The sequence below is a fragment of the Protomyces lactucae-debilis genome (assembly GCF_002105105.1).
Source record: "Protomyces lactucae-debilis strain 12-1054 chromosome Unknown BCR37scaffold_2, whole genome shotgun sequence".
Taxonomy (NCBI): domain Eukaryota; kingdom Fungi; phylum Ascomycota; class Taphrinomycetes; order Taphrinales; family Protomycetaceae; genus Protomyces; species Protomyces lactucae-debilis.
In genome coordinates this window covers 606,737-620,363 of record NW_024467994.1, presented here as the reverse complement: position 1 = coordinate 620,363, position 13,627 = coordinate 606,737, and the positions used below count along the sequence as shown (strand labels likewise).

At 51.8% G+C, this 13,627-nt stretch overlaps 7 protein-coding genes across 7 annotated transcripts; 4 read left to right on the top strand and 3 right to left on the bottom strand.

Moving 5' to 3' along the window:
* Positions 1-20: 20 nt before the first annotated feature.
* Positions 21-1,582, top strand: BCR37DRAFT_143482 (uncharacterized protein). The gene is made up of 4 exons (XM_040866081.1): positions 21-674; positions 727-1,161; positions 1,203-1,429; positions 1,469-1,582. Exons 1-3 carry the CDS (start codon positions 267-269, stop codon positions 1,389-1,391), a joined length of 1,032 nt encoding a protein of 343 aa, XP_040727939.1. The 5' UTR covers positions 21-266; the 3' UTR covers positions 1,392-1,429; positions 1,469-1,582.
* An 8,391-nt stretch (positions 1,583-9,973) lies between these two features.
* BCR37DRAFT_343222 (2Fe-2S ferredoxin-type domain-containing protein) lies at positions 9,974-10,443 on the bottom strand (the record flags this gene model as incomplete). The annotated part of the gene is made up of 2 exons (XM_040867486.1): positions 9,974-10,307; positions 10,352-10,443. The coding sequence occupies 2 exons, from the start codon at positions 10,441-10,443 to the stop codon at positions 9,974-9,976; spliced, it is 426 nt and encodes a 141-aa protein (XP_040727938.1).
* A 175-nt stretch (positions 10,444-10,618) lies between these two features.
* On the top strand, positions 10,619-10,938 carry BCR37DRAFT_390794 (DASH complex subunit Dad1-domain-containing protein; the record flags this gene model as incomplete). Its single annotated transcript, XM_040870913.1, has 2 exons — positions 10,619-10,720; positions 10,777-10,938. The coding sequence occupies 2 exons, from the start codon at positions 10,619-10,621 to the stop codon at positions 10,936-10,938; spliced, it is 264 nt and encodes an 87-aa protein (XP_040727937.1).
* Positions 10,939-11,074: 136 nt separating this feature from the next.
* Positions 11,075-11,398, bottom strand: BCR37DRAFT_343458 (mitochondrial inner membrane translocase subunit Tim17/Tim22/Tim23/peroxisomal protein PMP24; the record flags this gene model as incomplete). The annotated part of the gene is made up of 1 exon (XM_040867505.1): positions 11,075-11,398. One exon carries the CDS (start codon positions 11,396-11,398, stop codon positions 11,075-11,077), a length of 324 nt encoding a protein of 107 aa, XP_040727936.1.
* Positions 11,399-11,785: 387 nt separating this feature from the next.
* Positions 11,786-12,421, top strand: BCR37DRAFT_343217 (translation protein SH3-like domain-containing protein; the record flags this gene model as incomplete). The annotated part of the gene is made up of 1 exon (XM_040867485.1): positions 11,786-12,421. The coding sequence occupies one exon, from the start codon at positions 11,786-11,788 to the stop codon at positions 12,419-12,421; it is 636 nt and encodes a 211-aa protein (XP_040727935.1).
* A 93-nt stretch (positions 12,422-12,514) lies between these two features.
* BCR37DRAFT_143063 (uncharacterized protein) lies at positions 12,515-13,122 on the top strand. The gene has a single exon (XM_040866078.1). It carries the CDS (start codon positions 12,608-12,610, stop codon positions 12,929-12,931), a length of 324 nt encoding a protein of 107 aa, XP_040727934.1. The 5' UTR covers positions 12,515-12,607; the 3' UTR covers positions 12,932-13,122.
* Positions 12,961-13,594, bottom strand: BCR37DRAFT_401845 (mitochondrial 54S ribosomal protein YmL47; the record flags this gene model as incomplete). The annotated part of the gene is made up of 2 exons (XM_040871861.1): positions 12,961-13,012; positions 13,098-13,594. 2 exons carry the CDS (start codon positions 13,592-13,594, stop codon positions 12,961-12,963), a joined length of 549 nt encoding a protein of 182 aa, XP_040727933.1.
* Positions 13,595-13,627: the final 33 nt, after the last annotated feature.

The following is a 13,627-nucleotide window of genomic DNA, read 5'->3' as shown; positions in this document are numbered from 1 at the left end:
TTGCAATTGCTCACCTCCTGAGTAAAAAAGGACGGATCACTAGAGCATTGTAGCTCCCTGCACAAGCTCAAGCCTAATTAAGGAAACTGTTTGGTGTGCTTGTGTGGACCACGTATGAACCACACGATGATACGCCGCCTGGGGAATTATGTCTGGCGACTGACCACGTTGCATCTTCTCGTCGCATATAAGAAGTAGAGCTGCTCTCTGGCCTTCATCCGCCGACCACGCAATCGCCTTTCCTATTGTGCTTTGCTCTCGCAAAGATGACTTTCAGCAAGCTGATGTTTGGTCTGACACCGGCCCCCACAGCACAATTTCTCGCTCTCCTAACTATGTTTCTGACAACTGTGTCAGCCAAGGGAAAGCCAGCATCAACGGCCGAGCCCACTGGCAAGACCCCCGACTTCATCTTCAACAAACCATTGTCTGCAACCTTGTCCACGCCACTGCTCCAGCAAATTCCCCTTTATTTGCATTGTGGCGGCGGCACCCATTATGCAGCAGTGACCCTAGACATGGCACTCATTGCCAATAGTAGACATGGATACTGGCCAATGAACGCAGGCACCCATCTGTACACGGAACCCTTTAACCCATCGCTTGGTCAGCCTCTGACATGGAACGAAATGGGGCTCTGCAGGTTTTTCAAAGACCAGGAAGGCTATTTTCAGGTGAGTCTTTCTTCAAAGATTGCTTCCGAGCTAAAGCTCACCACTCACTCAGGCCAAAGCCCCATTTTTTAACAAAGAGGGCACAAGAGTAGGAGACGTGGTACTCACGGTCAAGACTGATGATCACAAACCACCAACAAGTAATGCAACGTCGCAGGTCAAGATTTGCTCCTTGTACTTCAGCCCAGAGGTGTCAAAAAGCGACTTTACGGCTGGGCGAGAATTTCAGAAGCCATGTTATGAGGAAGTCCCGGCACAAGGTTGGCCAACAACAGTGAACGACCTTTGGAATCACAAGCTGCCACGGCAAGGGACCGTTTCTTGCAAGTTGAAATCAGGCAAAACATTCAACACAAAGCTTCAGGACATCTTGAAAAGGCCTTTTGCTGGCGAGCATTACCAACAGTGGAAACTGAGGCCTACTCGCGATGACACAGCAGATCCATACGGAAACCAGTACTACAAGAGCACGAAGCAGGGTTTTCTTGTCTGTTTCCCTTCGTCTAGGACCGTTGACTAATCATGCAGATTGGTGTTGATCTCGATCGAGACACAGCCATGTTCGGTGAAACAAAAGACCGTCCTAGACTTGTGATCGAAGGAGTAGCTGAGAGCAAAGTGGAAATCAGAGAGCCAACTGAATTGACTGAGTGGTACATTTTTCCCGATACAACTTCGGACGCCGTGAACTGCACATTCATCGCGACAAGCATGTAAATCGGAGCTGCTACTCAGCTGCGGGCAGAAAAGTGAGTGTCAGTCGCTGAACTTGGCAAAGACAGAGCTGACAACAGACAGAACTCGGCACTGAGGGTATTGCAATTGGTGGCTTCAGATTTGACATTGAAGTTCCTGACTTTCTAGAAATTCACCGCTGACAGTACTGGTGTAGCATCCTAGAGATGCTCAGCAAGTACAGTACAAGATACACTAATCTTCTTATTTTTGACACTTCATTGAAGACTGAGCTGGGCCATGACTAAGCTGGACATGCTCGGTTGAAGATACTGTGAAAATCTTGCCTGCTCTAAGCGCGATTTTGTCCTCCTTCTCTCACTAAATGACAGCATCTGCTGCTAAGCCTTATCGATTCTGCATTACTCACACGGAAATAATTGTAATCAACGCAGGCATCATCGCCGGCTCTCATTTTGTCACATATCATGCAGTGACACGGCGTAGTGGGACGAGGAAGCCGGTCAGGATCTCGGGTGTGCGGCGTCGCTGAGACGATTGTGACTGTAACAAGCGCATTCACACTCAAGACAGACATCTATACAATTAGCCCAAGCTGAACACATCCTTGCTCAGGATTCATTTCGAGAATAATGACTAGCTTGATAAAGTTGCAGCTGAATTCAGATGACTACCTTTCTTCGTTTCTCCTCAGGAAGTCTCCTTAATACCTGGCAACATGTTGGCCTGTCCTCAATTGACTTGTCCTATCCGCTTGCCACAAGCTCAAAGGATTCTACTTGGCCCGGACCGCAGGGGCTGAGTATTTGCAGTTCACTTCGCTGATTTAGAGCTGTTCAGAATTTATCTTAATTTTACCTGTCTCATGCGTTCCAGAATTGGCAGCTGCAAAGCACCAAGTAAGCCCCCATACAGCCTGCTGTTAGGAGCTACATCGGAAATTGTTGGCCATGCAGCGTTTGTTTGTGCAAGAATTTGGCGATTGCTAGTTCTATCACTCCCGTGTAGCCATGTGAAATCACTTTTAAGCCTTACCGCGTTGCCGACATCATGCAAAAATCATCGTCAACTCACCAAAAGAACATGCCTTCCATGAGTCGCGTATCGTCAACGCTGTCATCAGCAAAGTCAACGGGCGTTACCTGAGGATACTCTAGCTGTGCCTTCTATGACCAGCAAATTGCCTTTTGGCACTATGCCTTAAGCTTGTCCGACGTGAAGGGTCGGACCCGCTTGTGTGGGTAGATACTCTGTTTTGCTTCCTCCATATTGATTTTATGGAGGACAGTAAATGAGCTGAGCACAACGTAGCTTTTGTTTATAAGCTAAACCCCATCACACCAAGTGTGTCGCCATCCCGGACTACACCTTCGAGCTCTGGAAGTGGTAGAACATTCCTAGACATGACTAGTAAATTCAGTGCCAAGAGCGCTTATGCCATGGAATTAAGGTAAGACTCTATCCATGAACTAGTCCTTGGCAGCCTTGGCTGTATGCATCTTGCGCCTTGGCTGCACTGGAAATCTGCGGCTGCCAGGAGGTCACCCGCAACATTTGCTTATGCTGGTGATGCGAAAGTCGTGAATTGCACCGTTCACGCGAAAAGCAAATGAACCGGAAGTATCACTCAGCTGCGGGCAGAGAGTTGAGAGTGAGTCGCTGGAATTGGCAACGGCAGAGCTGACGGTAGGTAGGCCCCGACGCTGATCGACATTGAGCTTTTCGGTGTCATCAGATTTTACAATGAAGTCTTTGATTTTCTAGACACTTACCGCTGACGGTACTGGTGTAGCATCCTGGAGATGCTCAGCATATGCAATACGAGATACATTAGTCTTCTCAGTCTGAACACTTCCTTTTTACTTGCACTGGGCCATGACTGAGATTGTGGGAGTTTGATGTGACGAAGGGCGAACAGGACAGGACGAATGCTTGTGCTGAAGACAGGACTTGGGCGAGATGTAGGGGACAAGAATAGAAATTGTAAACTAAGGAACAAGACAGCGGAAGGCTGCCTACTTATGTCTACCAGGTACCAGCATGAGAGCGGATGGCGATGATGTGGATGGAGCCCACGGGAGCCGACTCTCAGCAGGAGAACAATGAAAGAAGAGGGGAAGCGAGATTGCATGAGCCCTGTGGAGATGTCCGAGCTGCAAGATAGGGAAGAGACAGAACAAGGGACGACGTGGTAGACGTCGTCGACGAGTAAGAGAGCGAGTAAGGACACGTGACAGAGCGTTGCCGGAAGCGAGGAAGCTAGGCGCGGGACGATAGGCAACGTGCTGAGGTGATAAGCGTCGTTGAAGGGCGGAAGGTAGAAGAGCCGCGATGAGTTGCTAGAGCATGTGGTGCGGGAAAGTCGGATGCGAGGTTTAAGGCTGCGGGTTCGTTACAGAACCTCCTCCTCCAGGCGCTGCGTCTCGAAGTGCACTTGGTCGAGTGGGTAGCTTGACGTAGGATGGGACAGCAGCATCGGGGTTGCGGAGATGGAAGTCGTGAACAAGAATCGGAGCATTCTGGTAGGCCTCACGAGCAGGGATCCACTCGTCCTCATCGTGTGGGAAGCCTTCGTAGTGGATTTTGTATTGGAAGCCGCTACCGCGTGGTTGAATAGCCATGATCTCATCGTAGGTCCATTCCAGGCTGTTGCCGACGACGATAGGCTCGGGAGCTTCTTGAGGTCGCTCCAGGTAGGCCTTGCCGAGGGACTCTGGTGATTGATGAGGAGACAAGAGGCTAGGGTGGAACACATTGTGTATTCGCATCGAGGCGGGAAGACGGAGTTGGAAGGCTCGGTCGTGAATTGTGTCGGTAATGGGAAAGGGACCGAGATTCTTGTGTGAGAATTTGCCTTGTTTCTGCAATGCTTGGACGTTCTTGGCGTTGAGCCAGACTTTCTGGCCGAGCTCGAAGGGAGGAGCTTCAAGACGATGACGATCAGCGAAGGCCTTTTGAGCAGCTTGAGCGTCTTTGAGATGATCCTTGAGTTCCTGTTGAACAAGCTTGAGACGTTGAGACATGTCGTAACTAGTAGCATTGCGAGAATCGGTAGTGGCATCGAAGCGTAGACCAGACCGAGGGTGGTAAGAATAATTGGCAAAGAAGGGTGTTGTCTTGATGGACGCATGAACCGAGTTGTTGTAGGCAAATTCGGCTCTTGGCAAGAGCTTGACCCAATTGTCTTGATCGGCGTTGGTGAAGCACCGAAGGTATTGTTCGAGGGTGGAATTTGTTCGCTCTGTCTGACCATCTGTTTGAGGGTGATAGGCAGTAGACAGATGTGCTTTGACAGCAGGGTCGAAGTGACCAAGGAACGCTTTCCAGAACGAGGAGACGAAGACAGAGCCACGATCGGAGACAATATCGAGTGGCATGCCATGGTGAGTGAAGATTCTGTCCATGAACAATGCTGCGAAGCCTGCTGCGTCGGTGGCCTCATGGTAAGGAATGAAGTGAGCCATTTTGGTGAGGCGATCGACGACAACAAGAATAGAATCGAAAGAGTCCGAAGGTGGAAGCTTGACGATGAAGTCTAGCGAGATAGAGGACCATGGAGTCTCTGGAACAGGCAGAGGCTGGAGCAGGCCATAAGGCTTGTGGCGCGAGACCTTGGCGCGAGCACACGTATCGCAAGTTGCGACGTAATCGTGGATGTAAGCACGCATTGACGGCCAATAGTACTGCCGAGAGACAAGGTCGAGAGTCTTGGCGACACCCCAATGACCGGAGATAGGCGAGTCATGATGTTGCTGGAGAATAGCCAGCTTCAGAGGAGCATCAGATGGGACGTACACACGGTCTTTGTAGAAGAGAAGACCGTTGTCGAGAGAAAAAGGCTGGTCAGCAGTGAGATGGGATGCATCAGAAGGTGCTGGCGAGGAGGAACGACTTGGCGACGGAGAAGATGGACGGCTTGACGTCGAAGGAGGCTGCTGAAGTGCGTCGAGAGCGTCTTGCACCAGTGGATCAGCGGAATACGCGGCAATGATGCGAGCGCGGAAGTCGTTGTCTGGGAAATTGGGAGCAGACGGCACAGAGGTGACTTGCCTTGAAGTTGGCGAAGTCCGAAGAGTAACAGGAGCAAGTGACAATTGACCTGGCTTGAAGAAAGTCATCGTGCGAGTTGATTTGCGATCCCCCTCGGAAGGCCGGAGGTCCTCGCGACGGCTTAGTGCATCAGGTTTGCCTTGTTGAGCACCAGGTCGATAGACGATGTTGTAGTTGAACCTGGACATGAAGAGGGACCAGCGTACTTGACGTGAACTGAGAAGTCGGTTCGTGTTGAAGTACTCCAAATTCTTGTGGTCGGTGAAGACAGTGATGGCATGTGCAGAGCCCTCCAGATAGTGGCGCCATGCTTTGAAGCAATCAAGAATTGCCAACAACTCCTTGTCGTAGATTGGGTAGTTGCTTTCTGGAGGCGAGAAGGTGCGGCTGTGGAAAGCCACGGGTCGAAGGATCCCGTTTGTATCGGCTTGGGACATGACACAGCCAAGTGCAAAGTCGCTGGCGTCAGTCTCAATGACCACTGGCTTGTCTGCGTCGAAATGAACGAGGATAGGGGCAGAAGAAAACAATGATTTGAGCTGAGTGAATGCCGCGGTAGCTTGATCGTTCCAGAGGAACACTTTGGTCGCCTTGCTTGTGAGAGCGTAGAGCGGCTTGACAATCTTGCTGTAGTTGGAGATGAAGCGACGGTAGTAGTTGGCGAAACCACAAAACACTTGGACGTCGTGGACTGACTTTGGTTGAGGCCAATTGATGATGGCGTTGACCTTGACGGGGTCCATTGCAATGCCGGTGGGAGACACGACATAACCAAGAAATTCGACCGTGTCGACGTCGAAGACGCATTTTTCCGCTTTGACGAAGAGATTGTGCTCGTCGAGAACCTTGAGAACTGATAGAACATGTTCAGTGTGCTCGTCCTGCGTTTGGGAGTAGATGAGGATGTCATCAAGATAGCAGACGGCGAATTTGTCGAGGAAAGGTTGAAGCACAGTGTTCATCAACGTCTGGAAAGAAGCGGGAGCGTTGGTAAGTCCAAAAGGCATAACGTTGTACTCGTAGTGCCCGTAACGAGTCTTGAATGCGGTCTTCCATTCATCTCCCGGCGCAATACGCAGTAAGTTGTATGCGCCGCGGAGGTCAAGCTTGGTGAAAATCTTTGCATGGTGCAATTGATCCAAGGTTTCAGAGATGAGAGGAAGAGGAGCCCGATTCTTGACGGTGATGGCATTGAGGCCGCGATAGTCGATACAGAGACGCAGAGACCCGTCCTTCTTTTTGACAAAAAGGGCAGATGCGCCAGCTGGACTTTCGGAAACAGAGATATTGCCGAGCTTGAGCTGTTCGTCCAAGTATTCCTTGAGGATTTTCAGTTCCTCTGCACTCATGGGATAAAGCGCCGTCGAAGGAGGCGAGGTGCTCGGGAACAAAGGAATCTTGTGATCGTAAGCAGCATTATCGGGAAGGCGGGCAGCCTGAATCTTCGAGAAGATGCGGAGAAGGACGTGATATTTGTCCGGTATCGCGCGTAGCAGGTCTGGCTCGACGTCGGAGTAGATGTCGGCGAGATCGATGTGGAGAACATCGTGAGTTTTTGCTAGCCGGGCGAAAGACTTGAGCGACACCATGTGGATCTGCATGACGTTGGCATTGACTGGAGGAGCGGCATCGTGTTGGACAGGCGATTGATTGATGTGCGCCTTGCACGAGGCCGGGAACTGGACTGTGGACGCAGACCAGTCGATAACAGGATTGTGCTTCGCAAGCCAAGTGGTGCCAAGAATGAGATCGTAGCCGGAGAGCTCGGCAACGACGAAGTGGTGGCATTCTTGGTGGTTACCAATGGTCATGCGAAGGGGAGACGTGAATTGGGAGGCAGACTCGAGTTCCTTGCCCGTAAAGCCTTTCAGCGGGATTGCGCTGTCAAGGGTCACGGTCGGGAATCGGCCTCGGGCCACACAAGCTGCGCTGATGAAGCAACTTGTTGCACCGGAATCTAGGAGGGCAAACGTGTCGAGGGACCTATCACCATGGGAGACGGTAACAGGCAAGACACTTTGCGGATGAGACGAGAGAGGAGGCAGAGAGATGGAGAAAAGACAGAGATTTGCGCTATCGTCTACAATAGACAAAAGCGAAGGCGCGTGAGGGTCCTGAATGGCCCGGTCCCAGGAGTGCCCTACTGGTTCCTGCCGGGTCCATTTGGGGACTGCCGAGGCTTTTTTGGACACTTGTCTTGCCAGTGACCTGCTCCACCACAGTAAACGCAAAGGTCGTCCCGGATGCGTTGTTCTTTTCGCGCTCGCCTCTGAGCGGGAGTCAAGGGCCGGAATGTGGCGGAGTCGATTTCCATCGGCTGAGGCGCCTGCGACGTCGAGGCAACAGGGCGAAGGCGCTGCTGCAGAGGTTGATAGGGTGGTCTGGTCGCGTTTTGCGACTCTGGCGAGGTCCGCAGTGGAATTGTTCAAGCGCCTTGCGAGATTCTCGCGCTTCTGGATACGCGACTCCACCTTGACAACCTGCTGCGCTAAGGCCGCGTAGTTGTTGTCGACCACCTCGTCGAGCTTGAAGAGGGCCTCGGTGAACTTCTCGTTGAGTGTGCCGAGAAGCATGTCGCACTTGGTCTCCTCAGTGATATTCAAGACCAGAGTGAGACGCTCGAACTCGGCCAGGTGGACGCTGACGGAGGTCTCCTTTCCTTGCTTGAGGGTGGCGAGCTGCTTCTTTGAATCTGATACGGGATCGCGGACTGCAAAGGACTGGATGAGGGCGTCGAGAACTGCATTGGCATCTGGCAGTCCAGGAAACGAGATGAGGCCAGTTGTGGGGTCCGCCACTGCACGCGCGTCGCGCCACTTCGCCGCATCGCCTTGGAGGAGTTGGAGAATCCAGGCGATGGCTATGCCCTCATTTGGGAAGAGGTAAGGGCAGGCCTGCATCTTGAGGCGACAGGATGCGGCGAAGTTGCGCACGTCTTGACCAAGAAGATCGGCGTCGAAGGGTTTAGGGTCCGCGATCTTGACGGCAGTCTTGGCCCAGTTGGCTGCTGGTGTGGGTGCAGGGACGGGTGGTGAGGCGGCTGCTGAGGCGGTAGCAGCTGCGGCGAAGGCCTCGAGCTGTGCAATGCGCTGCATCATGGTCTCTTGCATAGCAAGAAGAGCTTGGCGAGAGGGAAGCCCGTCGGCCTGAGGCGAAGGCACATCAGACTGGGCGGAAGGTACGTCGGGGACTGACGACATACTGGAGTGCCTGTACAAGCTTTGATGAGTTTACAAAGTGTGACGAAGGGCGAACAGGACAGGACGAATGCTTGTGCTGAAGACAGGACTTGGGCGAGATGTAGGGGACAAGAATAGAAATTGTAAACTAAGGAACAAGACAGCGGAAGGCTGCCTACTTATGTCTACCAGGTACCAGCATGAGAGCGGATGGCGATGATGTGGATGGAGCCCACGGGAGCCGACTCTCAGCAGGAGAACAATGAAAGAAGAGGGGAAGCGAGATTGCATGAGCCCTGTGGAGATGTCCGAGCTGCAAGATAGGGAAGAGACAGAACAAGGGACGACGTGGTAGACGTCGTCGACGAGTAAGAGAGCGAGTAAGGACACGTGACAGAGCGTTGCCGGAAGCGAGGAAGCTAGGCGCGGGACGATAGGCAACGTGCTGAGGTGATAAGCGTCGTTGAATGGCGGAAGGTAGAAGAGCCGCGATGAGTTGCTAGAGCATGTGGTGCGGGAAAGTCGGATGCGAGGTTTAAGGCTGCGGGTTCGTTACATTTGAGCGTGCGACATTTTCTGTGCCATGAATTCTCTGTCGTCTTCTCCCAGCGCGACTTTTGTCTCCCTCTCAACCACAACCTCTGCTGCTAAACATTCTGGGAGATAGGGAGAGACTGGAGGCCTGCTGTACGAGCCGACATCCAGTCTCCTCTCTCTACCATTCGAGACAGCCAGCACGACGATTGCAGAACGCAAGAAAATGTCCCAAAGAGGGAAGTGGAAATGACGAAAACCAACCTGTCTTCTTTCAAGTCCGATCGACTGTGACGACACCAAGATGCTTCCTTACTTGTTGAAGCTACGCGCTCTTTACTGGGCTGCGGCTTTGCAAGTTGGGGAGTTTTACTTGCCAGTAAAAACAACAACGATCCGATCCACTCTTCTTTGGCTTCTCTGCTGCTGCTATCGTCTTGCTAGCTTCACGCTTACTTCTATACACAACGACAGGTCTGATGTCGACTTGACGCTACACAAGACCTTAAATGACGGCTGCAAAAGAAATGACAAGAGACCTCTGTGATGAAGATTGATTAGTTATCACATTCGCAGTTTCCTCTGTAGCCAGCAGTACGAACCTTTTCAGCTGAGTCAGTGACGGGGTAAGCAACCGTCTGAGAGGTTTCCATTTCTTTTGCAAGTCGTCATTGGGTCAAAGCACATCTCGACATCAGATTGGTTGGTTGGTAGTTTGTAGACGGGCAACATGAAGGATGATTACATCTCGAGTACTATCAAATTCAGAAATACTTTGACGATACAACGACATGAAGCTGACTGTTGCCATTAGATCTATAGGAATGTGCCTGTCAGTGCCTACTTCTTGAACTGCATGTTGCGAGTCGCTGACGGTAGCTTGACGGTGATACCATCGAGTGCCTTGTCCAGCACGACCTGACACCCAAGTCTGCTCGTTTCTTCGAGGCCGAATGCCAGATCAAGCATATCGTTCTCTTCATCCGTCGGCTCCTCCAGCTTCTCATAGTACGCCGGGTCGACAATCACATGACAGGTAGAACAAGCAACAGATCCCTCACAGGCGCCTTCGAGGTCAATGTCATTTTCATGCGCCACGTCGAGGATACTTGCGCCTTTTGGCGCTTCGACTGTTTCTTTTGAGCCAGTCTGTGTGATGAAGGTGACTTTGATGCTACCGATTGTCAGCTGGTGCGAAGAAGTGAGAGTAGGACTGACCCTTCGCCTGGCTTTGGCGGGTCGATATGCTTATGCCGTAATAGATTGCTTGTAGAGAAGGCTGCTACCCGCGGACAAAGAGCAGGCGTCATGCAATGGCCTACTAGCGCATGAGACGGGCTTGTACTGTTCCTGAGGAGACGGCCAGCCGCTGCACCTACGCGCCATGCCATCCGATGTGTGTGTGTGTCTGGTGTCTGTTCTTTTTCTTTTTGGCGACAACGAAAGAGAGAGAACGCGACCAACACAAACACATCACATCAATCCATGAGCGCATCAGGGCCAAGACCATCTACAGCAGATCACGAGGCAGCAGGCGAGTCTCTCTTTGACAAGAGACGCGCTGTTCTCATCTCCAAAATTGCAGAAGTACGTTGATGCAGATACATACACAAAAGTCGCGTCGCACTCACACCCAATTTTAGCACATGGAGAGTTTGATTACCGGTATGAATGGTCTCAATCGCAACTTGGAAGCCGTCATTTCAGTGGGTAAGGAGTTTCAAAGCGTGAGTACCCTATGGCGTTGCTTCCATGATGTTGTGAGTGAGGATGCAACGGCACAAGAGAAGCAGGAATCGCACTGAGACGGCGGGCCAGCAGTCAGAGCAGAGATATGTGGGGTTTCGCTATGCAGAGTCAAACGCGCTTCCGAAAGAATACCAAGCTCAATGACAGAAGAAGACAGAACGGGACGTCCAGAGAATGTCAGGAAGAAGACGCTCAGTCGGACTTCATGTACGCGTCAATGGCTGTTGAAAAGGCAGCAAACCCAGCACACCCAAACAACGCCGCCTGCGGCCCTGCTTTTGCTCCCAAGACAGCGCCTGTGAAACAGCCCGCACCTGCAGAGTTGTATAAATCATTCTTTGCTCGGTACCCTTCAATGCAACATTCTGAACCTGCGAAAATGGCACCAACAACGGCGAAGTTCTTGGCTGTTGAGTAGGATCGCTTACCCATGTCCTTGAAACCGACGCGCATTTGCTCCTTGAAGGGTTTGTCATAGATGGCGTTATCTGTGCTTTGTATTTCGAGGGAAGACATGAAGAGGCCGAATAAGGCACCGAGACCGAATCCTGCGCCGCCAGAGAGGACTGTTTTGAATGCGCATCTATTGGTGAAGTATTAGCCATACATAAAGACAAAGCAGATGGAGGAAGACGCACGACTCTGACATCTTTGAGATGGTGTTGATCATATATTGTGTTTGTTCCTCTTGCGACATGCCTGGTTGTGGGAAGGCCGAGGTGCGTTGTGTGCTTTGGCCTGGTATCGGCAGGTTCCCGAATGGATTGGACATGACGGGCCTTGCAAGACTGCTCTCTACCGTCTCTTGTCGCGATAGACTCAACTTCAACTTGTCTCTTGAAAATTGAAATTTGCTGAAAGGAAGACGACGACGACGACAGCCAAGTACAGCAACGACGCATCATGCTCGTCCTGCGCAGTTGCCAGCCAGCAGCAGCATGGGCAGCAAGCACGCGCACCTACATCACAGCAACTTCACTCGCAAAAGTCAAGGAAGCAACTTCGAAACACGCCGCAGGACTCATTCCTCCTCATCCCCGCAAAAACACAATCCCCATCTATGCACCGCTTCCCGGTCCAGCCACGAAGGATGCTATGGCAAAAGTCCATCTAGATCTCAAACAACAGTATGATACGACCGGTGAACGGACACTTGCTCTATCACGGCGGAACTTACAAGGACTACGACCTGGTATGGTCTTGTCTGTGTTTGCCTACAATAACTTCCCTGCCCTCTCACCCGTGTCGACATTCAGTGGCTACCTGATTGGTATCAAGCGTGCCGGTATTGAGTCTTCACTGAGATTACGCACACAAGTCATGCGAATTGGCGTTGAGATGCGTGTGCCAGTGTACGCACCCACCATCAAGGAGATTCGAGTGATTAAGCGCGAACCACCCAAGAAGATTCGCCGGGCCAAGTTGTTTTATATGCGATCTGGCAGGCATGATAAAGGTGCACCGGATGCGATTGTCAAGGCGGATCGGGAGAGGCGGGAACAGGCTGCTCGAGAGGCAAAGAGGCAGGAGCGCCGGTAGCCTGTCTTTTGTCTGTGCTGCGATGGGCCGTGCAAAGATGGAGCTGTGCTTGTGGCAGGATTCCATGGTCGTGTGTATGTGACTGTGGGAGTGTATGACGTCCACGGCCCAGGAAGAGACTTCGACCAGAGACCACAAGAGACTTCTATAAGTACCCTCTGTACGTGACATAGACAAGCAGCCAGCATGTCAAGCAACACAGTGGACTACAAAGACTCGCGCATTGATCCAGGCGGTGACAAGCAGTATGATTCGTCTGCCTATGGGACCACGACCGGCGACTTGAAGTCTGACAAGTACGACCAAGGTGTCTTTGGCGCTGGTGACGACAAACAGGAAGACAAGAAGCAAGAGCAGCCGCGAGAGAAGCAGGTCGAGGCGAACATCACCACGCAATCCACTTCAAGCGGGCAGGTCGCTGGTGAGGGCAAAACACACGATGAGAGCAAAGCCAAGCAGGTCCAAGGATACAGCGCGACGGGCGACATGAACCCTGAGGTGGGTGCATGAGAAGGCCCTTCTTATACCTCTATGAATGACTACAATGAGGGTAAATGCCAATGTATTTTGATGTAATGAACAAGGATCATGCTACCTGACCACCTTGACCTCACCTGCTCCTGCTTCCAGCACCACCTCCGTCGCTGCCAGATCCACAGGAATCCGCCCAGTATACGGCAATGCTCCCTTGCGTACAAAGTCATACAAGCCAGGCAACTTGTGCGCCGCTTGCCGTAACGCTTCTTTGGCAATCTCCTCAGACGCACCGCCAATCTCCCAAACAATCTTGCCTGTAGAGACACGACACGCCCAATGATCGAATTCACCCTTTCCTTTACCCATACGCGTTTCGTTTCCCTTGCGACAGACTGGAATATTACACGTTTGCCTTAGGAATACACGCGCTTGTTTCTCCACCTTGATGGTCCGTCGAATGACTGCTTCACAGGTTTGTAGTTGTTTTGCAGAGAGTCGTTGACCGTCTGATTTGAGACGAAGGCCATAGTCGCCGAGTTGCAGCGTTGTGCCTTTGGTTGACCCGCCGATGGGGATGGGGACTTTGCCCTTGTGTGCTTTTCTGTAGAGGGATTTCTTGGGTGCGTATTGGTGGGAGGTGGAGCGTGACTGGAGGGAGAAGGTCGAGCGGATGAAGCTGCAAATTGTCCTGAACATTGGCTGCAGTAGTGGTGCAGCTGGTGCTCGTGG

Excerpts from the sequence above, each read along its gene's own strand:
- BCR37DRAFT_143063 (XM_040866078.1), top strand. The coding sequence starts at position 12,608 with ATGTCAAGCAACACAGTGGACTACAAAGACTCGCGCATTGATCCAGGC.
- BCR37DRAFT_143482 (XM_040866081.1), top strand. The coding sequence starts at position 267 with ATGACTTTCAGCAAGCTGATGTTTGGTCTGACACCGGCCCCCACAGCA. Across the intron at positions 675-726 it reads ACCAGGAAGGCTATTTTCAG|GCCAAAGCCCCATTTTTTAA; the intron begins GTGAGTCTTTCT and ends CCACTCACTCAG. Across the intron at positions 1,162-1,202 it reads GCACGAAGCAGGGTTTTCTT|ATTGGTGTTGATCTCGATCG; the intron begins GTCTGTTTCCCT and ends CTAATCATGCAG.